This window comes from Conger conger, chromosome 6 (assembly GCF_963514075.1).
Source record: "Conger conger chromosome 6, fConCon1.1, whole genome shotgun sequence".
Lineage (NCBI taxonomy): Eukaryota > Metazoa > Chordata > Actinopteri > Anguilliformes > Congridae > Conger > Conger conger.
Window position 1 is genome coordinate 39993252 of NC_083765.1, and position 17812 is coordinate 40011063.

General features: G+C 43.1%; 1 protein-coding gene across 4 annotated transcripts in view; it reads left to right on the forward strand.

Moving 5' to 3' along the window:
- The window catches only part of LOC133130112 (protein phosphatase 3 catalytic subunit alpha-like), an 85278-nt gene that overhangs the window by 39995 nt on the left and 27471 nt on the right, over positions 1–17812 (forward strand). For all 4 annotated transcript variants that reach the window (XM_061244376.1, XM_061244378.1, XM_061244377.1 and 1 more), the window contains exons 2-5: positions 864–1064; positions 15675–15799; positions 16209–16320; positions 16663–16808. In XM_061244376.1, coding sequence (XP_061100360.1) covers positions 864–1064; positions 15675–15799; positions 16209–16320; positions 16663–16808 — 584 coding nt within the window. The remainder of the gene's footprint in view (positions 1–863; positions 1065–15674; positions 15800–16208; positions 16321–16662; positions 16809–17812) is intronic.

The window sequence follows — 17812 nt, forward strand, 5'->3', positions numbered from 1 at the left end:
CCTCCTGATAGGGCGGCCATTTTGACTTCAGCCCTTTGGCTTCAAATATGAAAACAAATGTTGAAAATTAATTAAGAACAATTGAAGAATTACATTTTAACCTTGCTTTTAACTTAGTGTCTGTTTTAATGTTCCTGTGGTTGTATATTTTAATTAGTCTTCAGTAATAAAAGTGAATGAAATCCTGAAGTCTTGTAAGCAGTCTTGCGCAGATCAGACTTTTGTGAATACTACTCTTGATACATGATTTTGACATGGATATGTAATGGAAGTCGTGTTTTCACCTTCCATGGTGTGTATTTCTGATATTGATTGATAGAGATACTCTTGGTGCCCGAGGCAGGTCTTGTGAATGACTATGCTATAACAGAATGTGTTCATTGTATTTTTCTCTCCGTAGTTTTGTCGCAAATCTCTTGATTGTGTAGAGCCGTGGTAACCAACCCTGTGCCTGGAGATCTACCGTCCTGTAGATTTTCACTTCAACCTGAAATTGGCACATCTGACTCTACTAATTAGAACAGAATCTTTAGCTGTTGAATGGGATGTGCTTTGCTTGGGTTTGAATGAAAACCTACTGGACTATAGATCTCCAGGAGCAAGGTTTGGCAGCCCTGCTCTAGCTGTTGAATGAGGTGTGCTTTGTTAGGTTTGGAGTGAAAACCTACAGGACAGTAGATCTCTGGTAACAGGGTTGGGCAGCCCTGCTCTAGCTGTTGAATGAGGTGTGCTTTGTTAGGGTTTCAGTGGAAACCTACAGGACTGTAGATCTCCAGAAGCAGGGTTGGTTACCGCTGGTGTAGAGCTGCAGTGTGAGGGTCCTGGAATCTCATATATTTGTTTATTTTTGTCTCATCCTGCAGCTGTCCCGTTCCCGCCCAACCACCGCCTGACAGGGAAGGAGGTGTTCGACAGTGAGGGGAAGCCCAAGGTGGATGTCCTGAAGGCACACATGACCAAGGAGGGCCGCGTGGAGGAGGGCGTGGCCCTGCGTCTCATCGCCGACGGAGCGGCCATTCTGAGAGCCGAGAAGAACCTGCTCGACATCGAGGCCCCTGTCACAGGTCAGACCTCCACAATCCCAGCACGCGCCACTCCCCAGGAAACACTGTCTGGTGAAATGGGGAAGAGATTGCAGTGTCTGCAGGTTTAACTCTAGTCCTGGAAGGCCGCAGTGTCTGCAAGTTTAACTCCAGTCCTGGAAGGCCACAGTGTCTGCAGGTTTAACTCCAGTCCTAGAGGACTGTGTAGCTGCTGGTTGAAGTTTTATACTCCCCTGATAGAAAGGAACCCTGCTTAGCCCCTTTGCTTTGCAAAACTAAAGACGGCACCATCATGAGGGAGAGTACTATCAAAGCAAACTTGATGACTTTACCTCCTGAGGTGAAGGTTGTAAAGCATTTTATATCATGGTAAACTTGGTGAACCCTTTGAATATTCAGTGCTGAGAATGTTTTCATATGAGAATTTAGGGTTAATGTTTAGCTTTCCTGTTTTTTCTTCCTGTCCTTTTGACCTGTTTTCAGTACATCTAGATGCTTTAATCTCCACAAACAGCTTGCAGAAGTGTTGTGTGGCAGAAGCTAACTAGCGCTTATTATAACCTGCGTCTGTCATTTACCGCTGCAGAGAGTTTGATCCTCTCCCGCTGAGGACTGCTCTCTTCTGGCTGTCTGGTGTTAAAAGCCGCACAGACGTTGGGCTTTTACTCGTTTTGTTTTCCGTCGTTCTGACATGTCGTTCTGAGCGGCAGATGGAGGAATGGTGTTCACACCGACTCAGCAGACCTGGCCTGTTGACGGCGCTCGTTCATTACGAGAGATGAGAGCGCTTTTTATTTGGGACTGTCGAGTTTTCCCTCTCTTTCATGGTTTCTAACGCTGCTCTTAGCGAGTGACTGATCCCTTCTGTTCATTACGGCGTGGCACCAGTGAGTCCATGCAGCCTTTCTGTGTATTCTGACAAACTGAGTGAATTTCCATCGCATGGCGCATATATTACCATACATAACACTGTGAATCAATTTACACGGCTTCTATTATGCAGATTCGACCGTTTAAATCTACATACGTTTGCCCCGGAGCTGTTATTCATGCTTTGTGACTCACCCAAGGGTTCAACCGTAAACCCTGTGACTTTTCACATTGACTGCCAAAGGGTCAAAGGTCAAAGGTCATGAGCATAACGCTAGGGCCCTCTGGTGGCCAGGCAGGGCGAGTGTCACTGAGTTAACTCTGACACTGGCTGCTGAAAAGCACTATTTATGGAGGGCTTTTACACACCACGCACCAAGAGCTTTTACACTCAGATCTGATGGAAAAGAGAGACTCTTAAGCAAACAAGCCTGACAGACTATTTAATCAGAATATCAGTAAGTAATGATTACTCAAGAAAAATCGATTGGTGCTCTTTCCCCAATGTGTCCTTCCTCATCAGTGAAGTGGCTTTAGCTGTTCTCTCGCTTCTGTCAATTTAATGCAGCTGTTCTCTCACTGTTCTGTCAATTTAGTGTAGCTGTTCTGTCCCTGTTCTGTTAATCTTATGCAGCTGTTCTGTAGCTGTTCTGTCCCTGTTCTGTTAATCTTATGCAGCTGTTCTGTCCCTGTTCTGTTAATCTTATGCAGCTGTTCTGTCACCATTCTGTCGCTGGTCTGTACCTGTGCCACGCTGTGTTATCCAGTCTGCATTAATCCTGTTATATAATCCCCATCTGCTGCAGCCACACTGCCCTACTCCTCTCAGCCTCATTTCATCACGTTCCACTTCCATAAAATCACTCTTCTGCTTTTCCTTTCTTCATTCTCATTCAGGTCAGATGCTTTTTTTCCGATTTTTATCTCCTGTTGTTCCATTTCGTCCAATATCTGTATCCAGGATTGAGGTTGGATTGCGCCATTGTCTGTACTAACATCGCTGTCCATCAAATGACCAATGGAGAGATGCCTTTCTGAAATTTGTAATACCTTTTGGAATCCTAAATAATTTTTTTGGGATCACATCAAATTGTTCATTGTTTGAGCTCTTAGAGCATTGCTTAAAATTGTCGCATAGTTTAGAATCCTGTGTAGTTTTCCTTTTTTCAACACATAATGTCCCAACATAAGGCTTTTGGCTGCAGTCTGGAGCTATCTGGCTTCAGGTGAGGATATTACAGCTCAGCAGTAAAGTGAGCTTATGTTGCACGTGCAGTGCATGTACTGCATGTGCTTTCATTCAAATGTAGGCCTATACGTAGGTTATCGTGTTTTGGTACTGGTTCATTCGTATAAGTGAGTATGCGTGGGGGCTGTTATTGTATTTTGCGTTAATGTGTTTTAAGTTGATATTCAGGAGGGGACTCATGGTGGGGTATCATATTGCAGTAAACTAGAAATTGTTGATGGTTGGCGACTAAATTAGTGACCCACTAATGTCTATGGTAGAGGAAGCTCTAGAAGTTTTTATTTATTTATCTTTGATAGGATGGTGTTCAGTTCATCTTGTGTGTTGTGAATTGAGTCGGTTCCCAGGCAGTCAGGAGGGTCTGAGTTCCCTGGCAGAATGAATTTGGTTCCAGGGGGACGGTGACTGTGCCCAGTTTGTCTCCATGGGGATAAAAACCCAAAGATGACGGTGGACATCCCGCCTCTCCCGTATCTGTTTCTGGAGCGGTAATCCCTCCGGCCGGCTGTCTGGCGTTAAACCGCTCTCCTGTATGAAAGGTCACCTGACAGCTCCGCGACTCGTTCTCTCTCCTCGCCCACACGCCCACATGTCCCTTCACTGAGCCCTGAGAACAGGTGTCCTACACCTTTTATTGTTTACGTGACAGGCTGACACAGGCTGAACTGTGCCAGCGTTCGTCTGTTCTTTTGTCCATATGCGTTCCTAAACCATTTGTGCAGACTTCCTTCATGAATAGTTTATAACACATTTGTTACCGCAGCGTAGCATGTTAATACATTATTAATTAGCGTTTGTGTGGGAATTCGGTGCAGACTGCTGACACTGAGCCAGGTGGAGTTGCGTGTCATGTCAGATTACAGAAGTACGAGCGTCTGTCGCGCTTTCTGTTCCTGCCGTGTGCTTTAAGGCTGAAATGAGGACGATCGACCCTTCTCTACATGTCTCTAAGCGTTGAATGACTGGAGGACAGCTTGTCCTTGATTTCCTGTTTGGTGCCGAGGGACGTGTTTGACTCTGAGCAGGAATTAATTCTCGACATTTCTCACATTCGAGGTGTCAGCTTCACCGCCCGCTCACAAAAAAGAGGCCTGCTTTTATTTTGTAATCCAATTTTTTATTTTTGTTTTGTTTTTTCAATGTTGAACGATCTCCATGATCTGTGTGAGAGAACACATCTTGGCTGATGCTGTACTGATCATGGAATAAAATCACCATATAATATTATTTATCTCACGCTTTTTACTAAAGCGACTTTGAGTTGATTAGACTGGGCAGGGGACAATCCCCCCTGGAGCAATGCGGGGTTAAGGCCCAACAGCTGTGTGGATCTTATGGTGGCTACACCAGGGCTTGACCTGCCAACCATATTCACCACACCAAATCCCAAATATTCTTCTGTCTCTTCTGTCACACTGGCTGTTGTGTAGTCCAGGTGTTGTTTCTGTTATTCGTATCTAGTCTTCCAGAACAGGAGTTTTTTTTTTTTTTCCTAGACACTCTCAGTTTTAATGAAATTGAACCTGTGAGACAAATCAGCACTTGAACCATAACCTAATCTGCACATCACCGCACCCTCTCTTTTTAACCCTTTCAGTCCAAGCGTAACTATCGTAAAATCCCAAGACTGGCATAAGGCACTCTCAACTTTATATCTTATCAACCAATCAAAATGACTATTGTTCTGAGCCCTACTGAATTTTCTCCAATTTCTCCACCCATTGGGATTTTTGTGGAGCCAATTTGTATTGGGTTTGGGACTGAAAGAGTTAATGAGGGTCATTGAAAGTGTTAGTACAGATTCTGTGCAGCGACCAGATGGTCCACTCCTGTGTCCTTTCCACCCTCTCAGCATTACAGGGGTTTCCAGTGTCATGTTATAATTTATGAATATTCATGAACATGGACGCCTCGGCACTTCTCTATAGGTCATATACCTCATGAATATTCATAAGATGCATACATTTGCAATGCATTTCAGGTTCATGGTAGGCAGACGCATCTCTGTTCTAAGAATCTGCCAGAATGTCATGTGACACCTGTGTGTTTGTTGGCAGCAGTGTTAAGGGAATTGGAATTGTGAACAGAGGGGTTGCAGGTTTGAATTTTTGATGGGGCACAGCCTTTGAACCCTTAGAGACCGTTGTTCTGGACCTAACTTGGAATCTGTTCAGGGTACCATGGAGAAGCAAACAGATCGTATACTTTCATTTCTATGCCTTTTTTCAGCTAAAATTTATTTCAAAAATAACCTCACAAATGTGTTTTTGAAGTGAATGCTTTCACAGTCAACCCTATTCTCAAACCCTGAGATTGGGCTGATTCTGCCTGCTGTTCTCCTGGGCAGAGGTTTCAGCCCGGACCTGAATCCAATGCTCTCTCCAAGGTCATTTGCCTCTTGCAGCTCTAAAGAAGCAAGAGTTCACATTGCTCTGTATCCAGAGGTATTTGAGCTTTTCAGTGGTGTGAGTGCGTGTGAGACTTGTCAGAGGGCTGCTGAATGAAACCGTATTTATAATAAATTATGTTTTATTTATTGTTGCTATGGTGAAAATCACCATGTATATCATCATTAAAATTGGATTGGTCATGCCTATGAACTCCCACCCAGATCTGGACGGAGGACAGTGGCCTTACCCTGTTCTGGGTCCTTGAATCTGGATCCTTTCTCCCTGTCTGTCCTTTTGCCCCATTTGTGTTTGTCATCTTGAGTTTGCCCTTTTTGGGGGAACTTTGGGTCGCAGTCTGCTGTATAATGTGTTGTGAAAAATGTTTGCTTATGAGCAGGATGTGGATATGATTGTCTATGATCAGGAGGTGGATTTGATTGGTTAGGAGCAGGTGGAATTGATTGGTTATGAGCAGGAGTTCGATTAAATTGGTTATGGTCAGTAGTTTGATGTGATGGGTTATGGTCAGTAGTTTGAATGTATTGGTTATGAACAGGATGTAGATTTGATTGGCTATGAGCAGGATGTGGATTTGATTAGCGATGAACAGGATGTGGATTTGATTAGCTATGAGCAGGATGTGGATTTGATTAGCTATGAGCAAGATGTGGATTTGATTGGCTATGAGCAGGATGTGGATTTGATTAGCTATGAGCAGGATGTGGATTTGATTAGCTATGAGCAGGATGTGGATTTGATTAGCTATGAGCAGGATGTGGATTTGATTGGCTATGAGCAGGATGTGGATTTGATTAGCTATGAGCAGGATGTGGATTTGATTAGCTATGAGCAGGATGTGGATTTGATTGGCTATGAGCAGGAGGTGAAATCCGTCTGCCCTCAGGCGTAGCCGTAGGCGGCTGGGGAGGAGGCCACTGAGGTCATGCCTGTTTTTGACGGTCTGCAGTCCTGTCTGAAATCTCTCCTCGTGCTCCTGCAGCAGGAAAACCTGGTGTGTCCAAGTGCATTTTTATTTTCCTCTGATCCCCGCTGGTGGATTGCAGCTGTGTTTGTCTGGAGGACTGGCCCTGGGGGATGAGGAGGGCAGAGTCGTGGGGAACTGAAGCCCACTCTAACATCAGCGTGTGGGTGTGAGCGCCCACTCAGCCGCTAACGTGCTAACACCGCTGTGCACCCAGCCACACGAGGAGCTGCCTCTCACCACTTCTCGGGACAAAAGCCGCTGGTGTTCATAGTTTTACAGTAATGCTGTGCGTGTGTTTGTGTGAGTTTATAGCGGTGGAGTGTTGCTTATTTATTTATTTATTTATTTATTTTTAAAAGTCACAGTTTGTTTTTTTGGTTTTTTTTTTCAGTGCATGTCCAGCTGCACTTATAAAAATTTTGAGAGGATCTCGCTGAAGATCTGCTGTGGTGATTATGTAAGAATAATAATAAATACATTTTTAGCAGAGCACTAAAAAGTTCTTTCTCCACACTGCTCTATGCTACGGGTGCTATGGAGTGCGATCGGTATGGGTTTGAATGAGTCAGTTGGATAGCACGGTGCACCAGAAATGAATTTTCTGTAGCAGACCCTGACGATAGGGATGCAGTGTAATTCTATGGCTCAGTTGATAGAGCATTACACTAAACTGCAGAGGTTGTGGGAGTCCCAATTCTTACTGAGCTAAGTGGCTAAGGTTCATGACTGGGACCTGAAGGTTGGTGGTTCAAGCCCTGATGTAGCCACAATCCACACAGCTGTTGGGCCTTTGAGCAAGGCCCTTAACCCCTCATTGTTCCAGGTGGGATTGGCCTAATGAACTGTAAGTCGCTTTGGATGAAAGTGCTGCCCAGTTAGTGTAGTGAGTGGACCTTATCCCCCGAGGACATGGTCATGTTCTCTGCGTTAATTCATCTGCGTCTTATAACGTCTGAAATGGCTGAAGCTGCTGTGCATTCGGTGTTTTCTTTCTGCAGCGAGGCCTGTTGCCATGGAAATCCCTGCTGTCCTGGCTGTCAGAGCTAATTGGCTAATCTTCAGTTTGCCGTGCTGCTACGTAGCAGCTGGCCTGTTTGAGGTCAAACACACTCCTTGACCTCTGTCTAATGGCTGATCTGTGGGAGAAACATCCCGCATTGCATGGCGTCACGATTCACTGCATTTTCTTGGTTTGCCTCTCAGAAATACCAATTTGCTGCAGGATTACATTTATTTAATTACAGTTGTTCTTATCCAGAGTGACACACAGGAGTGGCAGTATTTAGTATCAGTGTTTACATTCCTTGTCTTTTAAACTAAGTACAAATTCAAGATCACTTTCTTCTGGTCCTGACAAAATGCCTGTCCCAGGGTATAATCTTGCTGTGCTGCAGGTGTTCCCATTTTATATTTTAATGAGCTTTTAGCAGAAAACACTTCTCTTGGCTGTATTTGCACCCAGGCATTTAGGTCCTCAGCATTATATATTTCTGGATTCAAGAAATACAGACAGGATATGAGATCTTTTGATTTAGTAGCATCTTTCTTTTCACATATTTCATTGCACTGGTTTCATTTTGGTTCAAGCGTTTTGTTATGTTTCTGAGTCTGTTTTGTCTGTCTTAGTGTTTATTGTTGTTTATTCTTATTTATTATTGGTTATTTATTCATATAATTCATATCTGGTTGTTGTTCCCATTACAGTCCTTGCATTCGTGATCCCCTGTCAAGTCTGTGTCTGAATGTTTCTGAGCCCGAGTCACTCCCCTGTCTCTGTGCTTCAGTATTTGGGTGATTTTGGTAGTTTCCGGATTTTTTCCAGCCTCGCATTCCTTACTTCCGGCTTCTCTCAATAGTTAAATGTTGTAAAGCACTATTCTTAGTAACTACTACTAATTTAGATATTGTACAGTACTAATCTGATTAATTCACTTACTGTCTGTCTAACTAACAAACTAACAGTCACTTTAATTGGGTAGTTTAGATTTAATCATTCACTGACTAACGTAATCTCATAGTCGTCCACGCTCTTCTATTACTCCGCCTACCTATGCTATCCCTGATTACTTGCTTAGTTTCAGCGAAGTATTCCCACCTGTCTCTTACTATCACTACGTCTTCACTCTATGCAAATGTCTACCCCCTAATCCGGAGCCATATGTTTTGCATGTGTGTTTACGTGCATCCAGTCCGCGTTTTCGTCTCCCCGTTATTGTATCATTACCCCATTATGTTTCCCACCTGTTGTCTATTTGTTTAGCCCACCTTTCTCCTGAGCTTTGCTTAGATTGTCACCTTCCCTCATGCATTTAAACCTGAGTCTCTGCAGTGTTAGTTGTCAGAATGTTGATCATTATTCAGTGCCGAGATTTAAGTATGCCTGTTTATTGAGATTCTTACAACACCCCTTTGTTTTGATTTCCGAGTTTGCCTTGCCCTTTTGTTTTGGTTGCCCAACTGTTTCTTTGGTTTTTGATTATTTTCTTCGCTTTTCCGACTCTGATTTTTCCCTCAGCCCTTTTGTACCTTCGTTTTTCTGATTTTGACCTTTAATCGTTTTCGATTTGGGCATTGTCTGTTGGACTGACCTTGGACTGAATAAACAACGTTTTTGGATTCTCCATGGGTCTGCTTTTGGGTCCTCAGTACCGTACATAACAACTTTGTTAATCATATCTGTATATGTGGCTGTTTTCCTGAATCATTTAGGAATAGAAACCTGCTCAAACCTGTGCACTGAAGGACCCCACTGGGATTCGAACCCACAACCATTTGTCTGTTCTCTTAACCATGGAACTACATGCCCCATAATGCGCAGTGCGGGGCGACTTGTAGTGTAGTGATTAAGGTAAATGACTGGGACACGCAAGGTCCGTGGTTCTAATCCTGGTGTAGCCACTATAAGATCTGCACAGCCGTTGGGCCCTTGAGCAAGGCCCTTAACCCTGCATTGCTCCAGGGGAGGATTGTCTCCCGCTTAGTCTAATCAACTGTACGTCGCTCTGGATAAGAGTGTCTGCCAAATGCCAATAATGTAATGTACTGTACTGAGTGAGGGCCACTTGACAGGTTGCCAGAGGGGCATTGAATGTTTAAATTGTCATGTAGCAGAGTTGCAGCGCTATGGTAATGAATTGGTGAATGTAAACAACCTTAAATGGCAGCTATTTTTTAAGCAATTCAGTGCGTCTGTCTCCTTTGCACACACTAAATCCAGGGGCTGCTTTACACATTTCCAATTTTACAATCAGTTCGTTATCACAGGGAAAAAAAACTGACAGGCCGCTTCTGTTTAAAACGCTCATCCGGAATGTCATAGTCCGTCACCTTGCTTTGGTTTTAGTGAGCTGTCGCTCTAGGCTCACACTGCGAGTGGTGCCCTCCTGATAACTTCCAGACTTTTTAATGAATGGCAGACCCCCCCCCTGTTTCTTGCTGACACAGAGTACCCCCGGGAGCTCCGTAAACCCGGCTCTCTCTCAGACGCTTGGCGGCTCTCTCTGTGGATAGCCACTCTCGTCACTGATGAATACCGAGGCTCGTTTCTCTGCAGCCGGGCCCAGGGCTGGCTCTCCCACAGTAAGCATAATTAGCACATTTGGTTCTGTTGTTCACATCATAATAAATGATAAGCCTGCATAGATTATGTTTCTGTGAGTGCTCTTTTCCTTGTTCTGTCACTTTCAGATGCATGTTGCTGATTGTGTTTTTGTTTGAATTTTAATGATGGTGGGCGAAGCTGATTTTGGCATGTGGATTACTGTTTTTACTGCTTAGCACTTTTTCTCTGAATCCATTTTTATTGATTATGAAGTAGAAAATGAATGTAAACGAAAATGCCAGACACACCCACACCCACACACACACACACACACACACACACCCACACCCACACCCACACCCACACACACACACACACACACACACACACACACACACAGTTTTGGAGTGTTGGGCGTATTTCAGTATTTGTAATTGTATACTTGTATTGCTTTGTAATACTGCTGTGGAATTCTTCATCGTCCAGAGGGAGGAGCGCCCCCTCCTGGCCCAACAATTCCACTTCCGGAAGCTCCAGTTCAAATACAAAGCAAGCCCACACCTGCTTAGCTTCTGCAGTTCAACATGAGATGGGTACAGGGTGGTATAGCTGCTTAGCTTCTGCAGTTTAACATGAGAAGGGTTGTCTTGGGGGAAATGTATTACCAGTGGCAGAATGTGTGAAAATTGATTTTTTATGCAAGCCCATTTGGCTGTCCTATCTTTGTGATTGGCTGCATTGATGGTCCTATCTTTGTGATTTGCTGTCTTTGTGATTGGCTGTATTTGTGTTTGGCGGTGTTTGCAATTGGCTGTATTTGTAGCTGGCACTTTTCTAGATGGAAAAGACTTTGTTTGCAGAAACATTTTAGTAAACAGTAGCAACAGCCCTTCAGTTCCGCAGAAGATTGTTTTGGTTGATTTATTCTGGGATTCTCATGACCTCTGAAACCCATGGCACTACAGTGTCAATTATAGCAGCAAAATTGTGCGGAAATTACGAGTGCCCGTTGAGCATATGCTGATACAGGTTGAGTATTAATTATTGTTTTTCCTTCAGTACATGATCAGACTCAATAAAGTGCCTTGTGCTAGCAGTAGAGTACCAGTTAAAAGTTTGAGCACATCTGCTTGAAACCAAGGTTTTCATGCTTATGTATGCATATAAGCTTGTCTATAAACACTTCATATCTCATTATGATATGCATACTTGTATAAGCAGGTAATTATATGTGTACATGAAAATGGAAATCTTGTTGAGTTTTGAAAGGATGCTGTGTGCTTGCAGTGCACCAGAGGACTGAGGTTTTTCAGGCGCTGACGTTTGGAAACCTGCGCGTGTAAACAGGACATTAACACAAGCGCCTGGGTCTTAAGTTCCAGCGTCCTACCCTCCCTCGGAGGCGGTTTCCATGCCGATGTGTGGGGTTTCCATGGTGATGGGCAGCTACAGGCATGTGCAGCGTTGCTGGTCCAGGAGTGGATTTTGAGAAGGTGAACACAGACTAGCTCCATCGTTTTTATTTAGCCAAAGAATTTTATTTCTGACCACTGAACACCTGATCCTGTCAAGAAAAAGCACATTTAAACACATTCATGGAATAGCTGTGATGTAGTGTATGGGAACATTTGCTTGTGTAAATGTGTACGTGGGTACATGATCATCAGTTCATATTTGAACTTTATTCTGAGTTTCACACGCTGGGTGCAGCTGCTCTGTGTGAATTGAGTTGTATAGAAAATAATTTATGCAAATTAGGTGGACACATCTACTCCACCCAAAATGGTGGAATAAATGGAACCAGGCTGAAACGGTGAGTTACTCTTTAACAGCCTCTGCTACCCACCCTCCTGAACATTATGAAAGGTGGAGTTTGAGGAACATTAAAGAAGGTGATGTAATGTTTGAGGAAGCATTCTCTCCCCTGACTCTCTTTAGGTCTCTGGTTATAGTATTACTACATCATAATTCGGGGTGGTCTGTAGTGTAGTGGTTAAGGTAAATGTCTGGGACACGCAAGGTCAGTGGTTCTAATCCCAGTGTAACCACATTCAAATCCGCACAGCCGTTGGGCCCTTGAGCAAGGCCCTTAACCCTGCATTGCTCCGGGGGAGGATTGTCTCCTGCTTAGTCTAATCAACTGTATGTTGCTCTGGATAAGAGCATCTGCTAAATGCCAATGATGTAATGTAATACTACAATACATTGCAATATAACATAGTATAATATTACCTTTTCTTATGTTCAGAATGTACTGAACAGCCTGCCATCATATTTTCTTACATTTTTCTGTTCAAGTCTTCAAACCCGGTGACAGCCTTTGAATGATAATGTAAGTGTGAATGTACATTGCATTCAGACAGTGCTTATACAGTGAGTATTTATTTAACTACAGCCCAATTATGCTGATTAATGGGCCTGTCAGGATTACTCTAGTGACAGAGTACTGTGGCCTTTCTATGAATAACGAATTAAAGCAAGTGGAATATTTTCACAGTCAGATGAGAATCGAACCAGAACCTTCATGTTGGCGGGTGCTTGTTGTGTTGCAATTGTGTTGCAATTGTTTTTAACTGTTAAGCGCCCTGGGGCCCCATGGTGTGAAGAGCACTGTATACAAATAAAATATATTGATTATGGGTAGAGTGTAACATTTTTATCTCCCTCCCTAAGTATCCCTGTGCAACACTTATGTATTTGCAAGGGGGTTTATTAGCTATGGTGTAAACGGTGTGTGTACATTACCCGGGGCTTGGAGTCTGGGGATGAGATCACACCTAGCCAGGTATGAGGATGTTGACCTTTCCACAGGCCCCAGTAGTGAAGAAGCAGAGAGGACAAGAAGACACACAGGATCTCGATATCTGGTGAGCCTGTTAGCTCTGATTAAACATAGCCTCGGTTTGCTGCTAATCAAACCGGCTTGGCAAACACCATTCATTTAATTCTGTAATGACTCTGACGTGCGTGTGTGTGTGGGCAATTTGCCGTCGGAGTGGGATGAGATTACTTCCCATCTGATGCATTAAATAATGAAGGCAATCCGCTTAATTAGATTTAAGGCAAATTAATTTAGTCTCTCCTGTGGAGCGTTATGTCGGTGGAAAGCGTTTGAAGGGCTGCTTTATTCCTGTGGGTAGTGCTGTCAGGAAAACCACGCTGTGGGCGCGGGTTCAAGTGCATCGTTTCCTGTTCCGCGGGGACTGGGAGGGATTATGTTCCTGTACTGTCTGTTCCAGCTGCCGGGTGTTTGCCAGAGGGAGGTCAGGTGCGATGTCTCAGAATTTCTACAGCACAGCCACAGCCACAATAGGGGTTATAACCCGTCGTCCATCCACTGACACACAATAGATTCCTTCCACAAAACATTCACAAAACTTCAGCAAAAGTGTTTTCATATTTGCTCACTGCTGCTAGCTGATGGTAGGATTGTGATTAAAGCTGCGTTTGTCTGGCAGATTCAGCGGGGCCCTTCCTTTCTGCACTACAGATGCGTTGCAGGGAATTCAGGCTCCTGGAAGATGACTTGATGGAACTAATGCAGTGTTTTGTCTGTCTCGGAGATGACTATTCCCGAGTGTAGCACCAGATATTTACCGAGATGTAAATATCTTGATTAGTGAATATATTTTCACATAAACAGAAGATGAACTGTAAAATGAACACAAATTGCTTACACAAATATGACTTTGGTGAGTCGGAACCACGTCTGTCATCCGTCTGTCCTTTTTGAAGGTAAATATTTATGTTGAGGCTGAGGTGCAGAGCGTGCTGGGGAATGGTCTTTAACAGGCCTTTCTCACAGAGGAAGCGATTGTGCTGCTGAAACCGTGTTGTGTTGCTGCTGTCTTGTGTAATTGCACCTTCCTTTCTTTCTTCATTGTGTTGACTTGTTATGTAATTGGCTCGTGTGCCCACAGCTTGGTATTATTGCCATTATCATAATTATCTTTATTGAGTTGGTTTGGATAAGCTGTTTTCCAGGCCGAATGGCTTGTGTTGCTTGCATTTGTCCAGGAACACAGCCTGTTATTTTCTGAAGCGCATTTGGCATTCAGTGCATGCTTGCTTGCCCATTTATTTGTTTGTTTGTTTGTTTGTCTGGTTGTCTGTCCGTTCATCCATCCGTATACATTTAGAAGTATGTGCCCATATGTACATACATTGAGCCTATATATTGTGAATACCTGGGGGTTGTAATATTAGCGTTTGTGTTGCAGTGGGAAAGCAGTCAGCAAAACATTGATACAATTAGAAAAGAGATGGGAGAAAACAGAAGGCAAGGTGGAATAAATGTACATGTGTGTTGTGTTAGGTGTGCATCTGTGTTTGTTTGTGTGTGTGTGTGTGGTTGGGTGGTGTTGTTAATTGTATTGGTTAAGGGTTAGAGTGTGATGTCGCATGTAGGTATTACATTATTACATTATTGGCATTTGGCAGACGCTCTTATCCAGAGTGACGTACAGTTGATTAGACTAAGCAGGAGACAATCCTCCCCTGGAGCAATGCAGGGTTAAGGGTCTTGCTCAAGGGCCCAATGGCTGTGCGGATCTTATTGTGGCTACACCGGGATTAGAACCACCGACCTTGCATGTCCCAGTCATTTACCTTAACCACTATGCTACGCCCCTATTTAATTGGAAACCTTCTGTTTAAAAGCCCAGACCAACAACCATTGCCCCTACACTGTCATAGATCTCTGTCTGATGGTGATTGGCCTCTCCAAACAGTTTTGATATTTGTCTTCCCTTTTTATTCTGTCCCTGTCAAAATTATGAAGGATTTTCTTTTTGCGGCAGCCATTTTCTTTGTTTTTCAGTGGTTCAGACGTGAAACAAATGAAGGTCCCTTGGAGAAATATAGCTAATACAAACTGCCTTCACTGACTTTGTTGATAACAAGTATATCATGTTTACTGACTTTCCTTCAGGTGCTTAGTTTGGCCACACACATTATTCAGGGTGGACTTCAGTCTAAGAGTGGAGCAGGTTTCCTTTGCAAAGGAACCCAGTGTTCATTGATGTTGGTGAACCAAAATAAGTTTGGTAGTATCCCAGATCCCATTGCCCATGAAACAAAAGAAGTAGGCTAATCTTTCCTGAAGTCAAGTTTGTTTTGCAAAGTTAAGGACAAATTGCTTCCCTGGTAAGAACTGTATTTCACAAATTTGAATAAATGAATTTACAATACTTTTAGCTCATTCTGAATGGAAAATGTTTAAGTAATGCTTATTTAAATGGTTATTTGAATGTTTAACATTGTGTATATGATTTTTAGCTGTGTAAAACAGATAACAATATTGCCTATACATTTCTGGCATTTTTAAGCACTGAAATGCTTAAGTCATTGATTGGCAAAAAATGTCACGCACCATGTTTCCAAGGCCTATATTTTCAAGGATGCTAATTACAATTAAACTACAAAGCAGCAGCACAAACACTGCTGTTGTGGCTCTCCAGGACTGGAGTTGTGCGATCTGTTTTACATTGTACAAGTACAGTAGTTGATGATAAGCAGGCCTGGTAAAATGTAATCTCAATATTGTGTGTGGTGTGCGTCTGTGTCTGAAGGCCATCTCATTCTCCCTTCTCTCTAGTTTGTGGAGATATCCATGGGCAATTCTTTGACTTGATGAAGCTCTTCGAGGTGGGAGGGTCACCAGCGACCACTCGGTATCTTTTTTTAGGAGATTACGTTGACCGAGGCTATTTCAGTATTGAAGTAAGTAGATTTCTTCTCTATCACCCTCCACTGCATGAATGGGTACACTAGATGATTAGTATGCAAGATTATTAATAAGATATTAATAAAATGAAATTAGCGGAGGAACGTGCTTCCTCTGAAACAAACACCAAGATGGTGGCAGTATTCTCTGGAATCCTCATTTCGCCTAGATGCAAACACAGTTTTGCTGATTGGACAGGCTTCCTGTTGCACGTTGATTAGTCACTATAATGCTGTTGTAATGACTGTGTGAGGGTGTTGGTAGCCCAAGGCTTTCATCGCTAGGTTCCCTCACCCTTCTCACTGACATAGACATGGAGGGAAATGCTAACATAGAGGATCGTGTTTCTGTTCTTCCACTTAATTGTTTTCTGGTTTCTGACCCCTTTTGTTGTTTTTCTTGCAGTGTGTGCTGTATTTATGGGCCTTAAAAATCCTTTATCCCAAAACACTGTTTCTTCTCCGGGGGAACCACGAATGTAGACATTTAACAGAGTATTTCACATTTAAGCAAGAATGTAAGTATCGAGCAACACACACATGCACATACACGCACATACACACACCATTTCAGACCAGCTCCCAACTTGACATGGTTTGACCAGCTCAATCTATGTTTTGAAATGGCAGACAAGCTAGCAGCACTAGCTGGTTGACCTGCTCATACCTAGCTAGACCTACTTTATGACCAGCTTGGCCATGCTGGTTGACCAGCTGACACCCAGCCAGACCAGCTTAAGGCCAGCTTGACCAGCTCAATTTTCAAGCTGGTGAAGCTGGCATAGATCGCTTTTACAGCAGGGCACACATTGGCAGGTTATGAATGTGAGCACACAAGTGTTGGTGTTCGCTCCCGGCAGGTAAAATTAAGTATTCGGAGAGGGTGTACGATGCCTGCATGGATGCCTTTGACTGCCTCCCCCTGGCCGCGCTCATGAACCAGCAGTTCCTGTGTGTCCACGGAGGCCTGTCCCCGGAAATCACGCAACTCGACGACATCAGGAAAGTATGTTTGCCGCAAGCCATTCTGACCCTTCTGCCTTTTAGGGTAACGCTTTATTTTACAGCCCGTAAATACCAGGTACTGTTTAGGTGATTTCAGAGGTATGTACTATGAAATGGACTGTAAAATGTATTTAGGTGGTACTTTCATATGGTACTGACTTTTGTTTCATAGTACTTACCACTGAAATCAAAGTAGTTGACTAACAATTACACAAGCAGCTGTGTATTTACCTAGTTAATACTAGGTAATTAACGGGCTGTAAAATGAAGCATAGTGCTACTGTTCCTCATATCTAGCCTGGGGCTGGGAAACTTGTATTTAATGTCAGAAGTTATGCGTCAGCTTTTTAGCTGAAAACTATAATGTGCCCATAAACTTGAGTGTAATATTATAGCTGTTCCCTTTTGTTTGACTACTTATGACACCCTCCTGAAAGCTGCACATTAACACGTTAAAACAAAACCCTTCCTCCTCTCCAATTGGGGCTAGATTCAGGCAGTAGAGCCAATCAGAAAACCCATTTGCATTTAGTTCTTGAACAAAGAAGTAGTTGAATCGCAACAACCTTACACTGGAGAATTCACACTTCAAGTCAAATGTCTAGCAAAAATGTTTCAGCTCAAAAGTGGAGATTATTTGTGTTCTTAACTGTGTGGTGTGATGTTGAGCTGTTTATTTTATAGTGGGAGATTTCTTTTGTATTTGCAATCAGGTCAGGAACTTAAAATGGGAACACACAAGCCTTTTTCTTTGAGTACATTTTTATAGCACAGACTCGGTGCCCAGAACTGGAAGATTCATTTGCTAGTTGCTCAAAGCCATTTGCTAGTTGCTCAAAAATTAATGAGAGAATTCAAGGGCTTTTATTGTTAATTTATTATGGAAAGAAAACGACCCAAAAACCTCTCATAGGCATGGCTGCACTCAATAATTATTTAATTTCAAATTTGAAAAGGAAAATACCATTTGGAGAGTTCATTTTTGCGCTTAATGGTCTTCTCAAA